This window comes from Echinops telfairi, unplaced genomic scaffold (assembly GCF_000313985.2).
Source record: "Echinops telfairi isolate 266 unplaced genomic scaffold, ASM31398v2 ScPeMD7_655;HRSCAF=1070, whole genome shotgun sequence".
Classification (NCBI taxonomy): Eukaryota; Metazoa; Chordata; class Mammalia; order Afrosoricida; family Tenrecidae; genus Echinops; species Echinops telfairi.
Window position 1 is genome coordinate 33,178,857 of NW_022104553.1, and position 10,200 is coordinate 33,189,056.

At 57.2% G+C, this 10,200-nt stretch overlaps 1 protein-coding gene across 2 annotated transcripts in view; it reads left to right on the forward strand.

The window, feature by feature from the left end:
- Positions 1 to 1,781: 1,781 nt before the first annotated feature.
- MAG (myelin associated glycoprotein) overlaps positions 1,782 to 10,200 on the forward strand; it is a 14,537-nt gene continuing 6,118 nt past the window's right edge. For both annotated transcript variants that reach the window (XM_004715788.2, XM_045293031.1), the window contains exons 1-6: positions 1,782 to 1,864; positions 4,154 to 4,213; positions 4,852 to 4,920; positions 5,071 to 5,439; positions 7,997 to 8,293; positions 8,407 to 8,664. In XM_004715788.2, coding sequence (XP_004715845.1) covers positions 4,875 to 4,920; positions 5,071 to 5,439; positions 7,997 to 8,293; positions 8,407 to 8,664 — 970 coding nt within the window. In that variant the 5' untranslated portion in view covers positions 1,782 to 1,864; positions 4,154 to 4,213; positions 4,852 to 4,874. The remainder of the gene's footprint in view (positions 1,865 to 4,153; positions 4,214 to 4,851; positions 4,921 to 5,070; positions 5,440 to 7,996; positions 8,294 to 8,406; positions 8,665 to 10,200) is intronic.

Sequence of the window (10,200 nt, forward strand, 5' to 3'; positions counted from 1 at the left end):
CCAGATGCTTTAATCAGACCCTGGTCCTGGAAATCAGGATTCCTACCTTCTCTGGGCGCATCAGGTGATCCGGCCACACCGGCAGTGGATCTGCAGTTTCCCAGAGCCCCTCCACCCACCGCCACACTCGCTCCGCCTGCTTTGCCCTGTGGCCCCAAGACTAGCAAGTCCAGATTCCAGCTGATCTCTGGGGGGTGCGTGTGCCCGTGTCCCCCGGCTCAGAGCTGACCCACACCCAGAGAGAAGAAAGAGTCCCCAATGGCACACGCACGTGACCCCCCAGGGGTTGGCTTAGACTCTGAGATGGTGATCTAGAGATGAGCACCCAGGATCCGGTGTCCTCGTCCAAAGCTCAGGCACCAGGCCCCTCTCTTCCCCAGGACCCAAGCGGTCCAGCCCCACCCCACTCTCAATGAGCCTTTGTCCCGGACTGGGAAAGGCACGGGCAGAGGCTGACATCATGAAGCCTGGGGAGGGGGCAGCCCGCCCCCCCCCCTCCTAGTCCCCCGCTCCCCATGCCCCAGGCTGAGGGATTTCCCCATCCCTCACTCCTGGGTTCCCCCTTGGGGAGAAAGGACCCTCTCTCCCTCCCCACTGCTCTGGCCTGGAGAATGGGAAGGACAGGAGGTGCCCCACTGTGACTGGACATGGTTATACCACTACCACCCTCGACAGCCCCCACCCCAGTCTTCTCTCCATACCCACCTCTCAATGGGAGAGGCTGAGGTGACAGTAGGACCAGTGTGGACTTTGTACCCAGAGGGTCCTCCTAGCCCCCAACGTCAGCTCTTTTAGGGGACATGATGTTGACCAAGACAGACGACGACCACCAGTCGGTCTGGCCCTCTGGAGCTTGGCAGCGTGCGTTCAGCACACCGTGCCAAGGGGCGAGCGAGGTGAGGGCCGAGCTCAGGAAGGAGAGCATGCCTGTCTGGAGGGGCTTGGCGTGGCGAGGGACAGAGGAGTGGCTTCCAGGACCGGGGCCGCTGAGCTGAGCAGCAAAGTTGCTTGTGTCCAGCGGCAGCCTGGGAAGTGGGCTGGGGTAGGGACACCTTTCCAGAGAGAAGACTGGGCATCAGAAGGTGCCACAGAACTCGAGAGCGGGGCGTTCGCTCTGTACACTGGTGAAGCTGACCTCTGCCCATGCCCAGAGCTATTCCAGACGCCAGGATGCACTGAGAACAAAACAGACCAACCCACTGCCCGCACAGAGGCCACGCTCGGTGTGGAGACATCAGGTCCTTTCAGATGGCAACAAGGATCCTGAAGGGAAGTGACCAGGAGGAGGGGACCAAGGGTCACGCAGGGAAGCGACTCTAGAAAGAGTGGAGGTGACCGTGAGGCCCATCTGGTCCCCTCCTCTTGACCACACTAGCCTCTGCTGGCTTCTCAGGAGCAGGCTTAACACCTAACATGGCCACGCAGATTCCCAAGACGCTAAGGCCAAGGCCTTCTGTTCTCAACCTGAAATTTCCAGAGGGACGAGACGAGACCCTCTCTCAGGGACCCCAAAGCACGGTTCGTGGAGGAAGGGGGCAGGGGCCCAGTGAGGTGACCATTCCCTCCCCAGTCCTGTCCAGGAAGGAGCTAGTAGAACCGGGCGTCAGGCTGCCTAGTCTGAGCCCCATGGTGACAAGGGCCCTTTGTGCCCCCTCCCCCAGGGGCAGGGAGGAGCTGGGCCCTGGAGGCAGGCGGCCCCTGGCACCCAGGGTGCGGGGAGGAGAAGGGCTGGCAAGTGGGGGCCTAGACCCTGGGAGGCCAGGGGACTGTGAGCTGGGCCACGGAGCAGAGGGAACCGGCGCGAGCAGCCAGAGCGCTGGGGGTGGGCGGAGCAGCGGGCAGGGGCGCCAGAGGCCTGTGCAAGGTAAGAGAGGCCGAGGGCGGATGGTCACTGGGAATTAATTGCCCCTGGCTTAGGAGAGTAACTTCGGACTCTGGGAACGGACTTGGGAAACAATGAAAGACTCCCTTAGCAGTCTGAGTGCCTGGAGTCTGTGGGGATGGGTGTGGCTTGGGACCCATGAAGGAGCAGAAGAGTGTCTGTCCAGGTGATTAAACACCTGCATCCTGTCACCTAGGAGATGGGGATGGGGGGGGAGGGGGAGGAATGAGATGTAAATGAGCAAGTTCCAACCACTGAGCCCACAGCAGATGTGTGTGTGTGTGTGTGTGCATCTCAGGCAAGGTCAGTTTTTCCTAACTGTTGCTGTTATTGTCTCCCCACTGCAGGCTAGGCATTGGGCTACTTACTAATCACCAGGTCAGCAGTTCAAGCCTGCCAGCCGCTCCACGGGGAAAAATGATGAGGCTGTTTGCCCCTGTAGAGACTTCCTTCAACCTCACTGGCATTGGGTCGATTCTGACTGGGAGCACCTGTAGGACAGGGTGGCACTGGTCCCGCGGGGTTTCTGAGGGAGTTTCCAGTTGGGTTGCTAACTGCAAGGTCAGCAGTTCAAAAGCACCCATGGTTCCGAGGGAGAAAGACGAGGCTTTCTACTCCGGTAAAGAGTTCCCGTCTCGGAGACCCACAGAGGCAGCAGTTCTACCCTGTCCTACAGGCGTGCTCTGAGTAGGCACTGGCTCCGATGGAAATGAGTTTTTGTTTGTTTGTTCTAACTCTTTATGGAAATAGAAAGCCTCATCCTTCTCCCTCGGAGCAGCTGATGGTTTCAAGCTGCGGACTCTGTGGTCAGCAGCCCAGTGGGTGACCCCCCTCTACTACCAGGGCTCCTTTTGTAGAGACTGCCAGCCTCAGAACCCCCCCTCGAGATCTCAGGGAGCGTGGCTCTTGAACACCTGTCCTAAGAGCCTGTGTGTGCCCCTGTTGTGGGTGCATGTTTGCATCACGTGTGCCTTTGGCCTGTCTCCTGGCTGTTGCAGGTGTGTGCACCTGCCACGTGTTCCAGCCTGTGTGGGTGGGTCTGTTTCTAGCTACTGTGTAAGCGTGAAGGAGCATGTGTGGGTCTGTGTGTGTACAAGTCTGTGTGAATATTTAGGTCTGTGTGTGGATGTGTGTAGTTCTGTGTGTGGCTGCATATGTGTGCAAGTCCACGTGTGTGCAAGTCCAAGTGTATGTGTAGGTCTGTGTGTCAATGTGTGTGCAGGTATGTGCATCTGCAAGGTTGTGTGTATGTGTGTGTGTGTGTGCAAGTCCCTGTGCGTGCGTGCATGCACAGGTCTGTCTGTGCGCAGGTCTCTGTGTGTGCAAGCCTGTGTGTAAGTCCATGTGTGTGCGTGTGTGCGAGTCCGTGTGTCTATCAGTGTGTGCACACGCTCTTGGGCACGTGTGTGCATCTGAACACCATGCTGGAATCTATCTGGTGTGAGGGACAAGGGGAAGGTCCATCAGACCGCCCCTGTGAGGGACTGTGAACGTGTCCGCACAGGTGCCCGGCCCTTCTGAGTGTCCCAGGGAGCCTCCCTGTGGGAGCCTGCACTCACTGCCTGGGCTGCACCTGGCCCGTTTCAACCAGCGCTGGCTCGTGTCTGGCTGGCTGCATGTGTCGGGTTACATGGGCAGAGGGTGGAAAGCCAACTTTGACCCTGAGATGGCTCACTGACACCCCCCACCCCCCAGTCCTTGTCAGTCCCACTCAGAGCCTAGCCAGGAGCGCCTGCCTCCTCCCTCACCCTCCACCTACCCGAGAAGTCCCTGGGGATGAGGCAGTCTCACCCTGAGGGAACAGGGCTCTTTTGTCCTGGGGCCTGGGCTCTGCAAGGGTGGGGACACCAGGGGCCGTCTGTGGGGAGGGAGAGGGCGGCAGGAATTCACACGGCATGTTGGGAATGCTGATGCTGTGAACCCCAGTCATTGATGGGACCGGGCCTCTGCCTGCCACCCCCGGGGCTCAGCCGTGGGACCTCTGCACCCTCACCCCACTCACCGCACCACACCACACCACACCACCACTGCCCCCTCCCCGCCGCTCTGCCATGCCCCGTTCTCCTCCCGACAGCTCACTTCTCCCACTTTCACGCTCTGGAGGGAGATGGGCTTGCTTGCTACTCGGTGTGGGACGGTCCCAGGCAGTCACAAGCGACAGATGTAGCCTGGCGCCTGGCCTGTCCCACAACCAATGGTGGCCATAGAGAGAAGACGACAACGCGGCCCGTCCAGCTCACGACCCCCTCGCACCTGTCTGACCTGTTCTAGGCTGGCTGGCTGACGGCTGCAGGGCAGAGCGGAAGACGTGTCCAACTCAGGGAGACTGAGGTGAGGGGCAGGCTCCCCCCACCCCACCGTCCTCCTCCCTTTCCTGCTCCCCAGCCTGGGCCCTCCTGTCTGCAGCTCCCCGGGGGCATGAGGGTGTGTGTGTGAAGGTCATTCTCAATACGTGACGTCCACCCCAACTCCTGGAGACCCTGGAGGTCAGAGGAGAAGGCCCCGTGGATCTCTGAGGCTGTGCGTTGTTGCGGGAGTGGGAAGCCTCATGTTTCTCCCGTGGAGAAGCTGCAGGTTTTGAACGGTTGACCTTCAGGTTAGCAGCTCACCTAGCAACCCACTACGCCACCAGGGCCTCTAGCTGGGTGGGTAAGGCTCCCAGTGGGGAACCAGGCAGCCCAGGCTGGAATCCTAGCTCTGCCCCTCGCCGGCTGTGTGGCCTCAGACAGGTTCCTTAACGTCTCTGTTCTGCAGCTGTAACAGGGAGCCACTCCTTGTGCTGCTTTCACAGAGACTCAGCGGGTTCATAGTCGTAGCCAGAGCCAGGAACATGGTCAATGCCGTGCCCCTGTGTGTCATTATAAATAATAGCGGGAGCAGCTGGCCTCCAAGTGGCCTCTGGCCACAGCCGGAAGGAGTGTCTTGTCTCTCTTCCCCTGGCCACTAAAGGTCTCTGCTCCTCTCTCCAGCAATTGCTCACGTGCTGGACGACATGATCTTCCTCACGGCGCTGCCCCTATTTTGGATTATGATTTCAGGTAACGGCTGGGGTGGGGGTGCTGGGGAGCCCCTGGGAGATGGGTGGTTCCTGTGCATGCTGCCCGCCCCCCCCTTGGCAGGAGCGGGGAGGTGACGCTCTGGGCGGGACCGGATGCCTCTCGACTTCAGCAGCCCCTGGCCACCCACAGCCTCTCGAGGGGGCCACTGGGGCGCCTGGATGCCCTCGTCCATCTCCGCCTTCGAGGGGACTTGCGTCTCCATCCCCTGCCGCTTCGACTTCCCTGATGAGCTGCGGCCCGCTGTGGTGCATGGCGTCTGGTACTTCAACAGCCCCTACCCCAAGAACTACCCCCCGGTGGTCTTCAAGTCCCGCACCCAAGTCGTCCACGAGAGCTTCCAGGGTCGCAGCCGCCTCCTGGGGGACCTGGGCCTGCGGAACTGCACACTCCTGCTCAGCAACCTCAGCCCCGAGCTGGGGGGCAAGTACTACTTCCGGGGAGACCTGGGGGGCTACAACCAGTACACCTTCTCGGAGCACAGCATCCTGGACATCATCAGTGAGTGGCCCGGGGCCGTGCAGGGGTGGGGCTGAGGCGCTGTGCTGGGTGGGCCAGGGGTGACACTAGAAGTCTCTTGGGGGGGGGGGTCTGGATAAAGAGAGGGGTCCAGCCATTTAGGGATAGGGAAGGTGAGAGCCACAATGCCCATGGCAGAGATAAGCCAAGCAGGGCTGATAGGAATAGCTTCCGGTCCCGAGGGAACTCCTCCAGAAGCACTTGGGAGACAGGCAGCAGGCTCCAGGCGGGCTAGGCCCCAGCTCCTGCCCCTGGTTGAGTTACCTAGGACAAATTGCTCAGTTAGAATTGGGGCTTGATCTCCTCTTCTACAAAGTGAGGGTAAACACAGCACTTACCTCACAGGTTTGAGGTGTCAGGTGGTCAGAGCAGAGCCTGCCACAGGATGCCCAGCTTGGGCCAGCCTTCTAGGTGGGGAGGCTGGCCCAGTGGGTCTTGTTCTGAGTTTTCAAGAGAAACCAAAATTTTACCTATATACCGATATTGTGTATATATACATTGTGAGTGTGTATCTATATATTATATAGCTATATTGTGTGCATTTATGTACATGTTGTATGTATGCATGTATATTGAATATGTGTACATGTTACATATTATATACATAGTGTACATATATGCATTGTGCACACATATATTGTGTACATTTTGTGTCTATCTACACATTTGTATCTACATTGTGTGTATACACTGTACACACATATACACATGCGTGTATATATATACATTGTGTGTCTTTATGTGTACATTGTATGTATACATGTACAGTGTATATATGTACACATTGTGTACGATATATATATTTTGAACATATATGTACATTGTGTTTATACACATTTTTGTGTCTATATACAAATGTTTACATATATACTGTATATATACATGGTGCACACATATAGACATTGTGTATGTATACATTGTGTGTATATACAGTGTGTATTTATGTACACTTGGTGAATTATGTATACATTTCATGCATATATATTGCATCCGTATGCATTTTTCTGTCTACATATACATGTTTGCATATTCATTGCGTGTGTGTGCTCTGTGCACACACACACATATACATTGCATGTATATATACTGTGCACATCTATTAACATTGTGTGTTTATATGTGCATTGTATGTTTATATACACATTATATGTTATATACATTGTATGTGTGTGTATACACACAATGCATATATGTGTGTGTGCACAGAGGATACACACACTCTCTCTATATATATACACACACACACACACACTATAGATATATATAGTGTGTATATAGTGTGTGTGTGCATGCAGAGGGACAGCAGGAAAGGTGGAAAGGCCGCAACACGAGTGGCCCAGTGACCGCAGCCATGGCTCACACCTAAGGACAAGGTGAGCGTGGCGCAGGGTCAGGCCATGCTTTGTTCCGTTGTGCAGGGGGTGCCAGCTCTGTGCACCTAACAACATATGCATGCATGCTGTGTGTGTGTATACACTGCACGTACGTGGAAACATGCCCGTCTGTGTGTCTATGCACGTGTGTGTGCATGCGATCTCCCAGTCCTTCAATGTCGTGGTTCCTTGCTGTCCAGTCGATTTCAATTCTTGGTGACCCCGTGTGTGCAGAGGAGAATGTGCGACACAGGGTTTGGGACAGATGTCGCCCGGACCTGCCTTGCGAAGCGTCTCTGGGTGGGTCGTTGCTGAGGGCCTCACCCGTCACATCGCCCTGAGGCACGACTTAATTCTGAAAGATGGGCCCTGAAGGCCGATGCCTTTTCCCCGACGATTGCACCGCTGACTCCAGAGAGGCCTGGCCTCCTGGAGCCCCGAGATTCAGCACAACGTCTCTCTGAAGGACCAGATGCTGGTGCTGGTGCAGAAAGAGTCTCCCAGGCACAGCCAGGCAGCCAGCCACGGCTCCAGGGCATCACACACACACACACACACACACACGCACGCACGCACGCACGCACGCACACGCGCACGCGCACACGGAGCATGTCAAGGAAAACTGTTTTCTTAAAGAAAACTCGGATCACACAGCGTCAGAGCGTGGGACTGGCTCTGGTCTCCGTTTCCTCACGGCAACACTGAACATCGCAGTCGCATTGCTGGGAGGGCTAGTTCAACACTTTTCAGTCACAAACCAATGCTTCTGTTCTCACCATCCTCCTGTCTCCCTGGCATCTGCGGAGAAGAAAACATTGTTAGAAATTCTGAATCCAGGGACTTGGGAGGAGATGACTCAGAAACACAGCAAAATACAAAGCACAGCCCGACTCCCTGGAGCTCAGCCCAGCTCACAGCGAGCCTGCAGGGCAGCAGAGCACCGCCCCTGTGAGTTTCTGAGACGGGACATCTTTAAAGGAAAAGAAAGCCTCCTCTTTCTCCCGCAGAGAAGCTGCTGGTTTTGAACTGTTGACCTTGCAGTCAGCAGCCCGTTGGCAACCCACCACACCAGGACAGGGGCCGGGTGGGGTGGGATGGGAGAGGGAGGAGAATCTAACCCAGGGCTGCCTCCTCCTCCACCTGCCTTCTCCCCGCCCCTCATGCAGGCACCCCCAACATCGTGGTCCCTCCGGAGGTGGTGGCAGGTACGGAGCTGGAGGTCAGCTGCATGGTGCCCGACAACTGCCCGGAGCTGCGCCCCGAGCTCAGCTGGCTGGGCCACGACGGGCTGGGGGAGCCGGTTGTGCTGGGGCGGCTGCGCGAGGACGAGGGCACCTGGGTGCTGGTGTCGCTGCTGCACTTCGTGCCCACCAGGGAGGCCAACGGCCACCGACTGGGCTGCCAGGCGGCCTTCGCCAACACCACCCTGCAGTTCGAGAGCTATGCCAGCCTGGACGTCAAGTGTGAGCCGAGGGGAGGGGGGAAGGGGGGGCGCCCACGCGGTTGCGGTGGGGGGTGGCGCGCCGGGGCGGGGTCTGCGGCCCAGCCATTGATCGCGCTGTGTCCCCGGCCTCAGACCCCCCGGTGATTGTGGAGATGAACTCCTCGGTGGAAGCCATCGAAGGCACCCACGTCAGCCTGCTCTGCGGGGCTGACAGCAACCCGCCCCCGCTGCTGACCTGGATGCGGGACGGGACGGTGCTCCGTGAGGCGGTGGCCGAGAGCCTGCTCCTGGAGCTGGACCAGGTGACCCCGGGGGTGGACGGCGTCTATGCCTGCCTGGCAGAGAACGCCTATGGCCAGGACAACCGCACCGTGGAGCTCAGCGTCATGTGTGAGTGGCCGACTGGGGAGATAATGGGAGGTGGGGGCAGCCTCACCCTGGGCCACACGTGGCCTGACTGGGGCCTGGCAACACGCACAGGTCATGTGGCTCGGCAAAGGGGGAGAGAGGGGTCACTGTGTCTGTCTGCTCATTCATTCATTGATTCTTCCCCCAAGCGCCCTGCACTCCCACTGCTGAGCACAAGGCTGGGGGTGACACATGCCTGTCACCCAGGAGAGTCTCACTGAGTCTCTAGGGACAGCCCTTTGCCAGTCGGGGGGTCAGCAAACTGGGGCCCGCACACCTAGGAGGCTCTTTTGGTGTGTACTTGTGGCTCAGGAGTAAAATTGAAAATGAAAATAAGACTATCATAGCTTCATGTAGAATACATATATATATTATATATATACATATACATATATACATATACATATACACACACACATTATTCAGGTAGGGGTGATTTCATTTGTTTGTAAAAATATAGTTTTGGTTCTGGAATAATTTTTGACTTGCTACGAGGGACAGGATTGGCTCTTCTATCTCAAACGTTTGCTGACCCCCAGGTGGTCTGAGGGCATAGGCCCCGGGCCCGGGCCCAGGAATCTGCTTTGTTAAAAACAGTGTGATTGGCATGTGACTCACTCACCTCTCGCACAATTCAATCGCTGGGCCACATCAAGAAGATCAGTGCAGTCATTGCCGCCATCAGCTTTAGAACATCTTCTTTGTTCTTGTACTCATTGGCATTTAGCTCCCATTTCCACCCAAACCTCCCAGCCATCTGCTTTCACAGCCACCCCCTCTAATGTCCAGAGGGAGGGATTCCAGTGAATGCGTGTGTCCACAGCCTTCACCCAGCCCTGCGGCAGGGGCGGTCAGGACAAGCTGCTCAGGGGCCAAGGGGAGGCCACTCATTGACAAATACGTGCGGAGGCCAAGTGCTCAGGACTGGAGAATGGCAACAACAGCCACGGCTGACCTTTACCGAGGGCCTCCCGCCTGTCCCCTCCCCAGATGTCCCTGGTCGCTGACCATCTGACTCAAAACCAGGACCACCTCTCCGTCCGGCTTTTCTCCACAGCACTCGCACCTTGTCGGCCACAGACCAGGGCATTTCAACAAGTCGGTGGAAAAATGAAGTGATCGTGGAAGCCCCTTCCATCAGTATTCTGAAGCTCCCCCCCTCCCCCAGCCCCGTGGCCACTGACTTACACAACAACTGTTGCACGCACAACAGGGAGCTCTGTCTACCTTGCTCAGGCTGCTGGAACAGGGCCTAGCACGTAGCAGGTGCTCAGTAAATGTGGAGGGAGCCTTTATCCGAGGTGGGAGCGTTTATTAAGCTCCTTTTCCAGCTGAGAGGCCCGGGGAGGTTAAGTCACATGTCCGCACACAGCTGGGAAAGGACAGAGTGGTGATTTGAACCCTGGCCCTCTGGCCACAGAGCCCCCCCACCCCCACCCCTTTGCCAAGACTACCAGGACTGGGGCGCCCCAAGCATCCTTTGTGAGCTGCTGTGTGAAGCGCGGAGCCCCTGGGGTG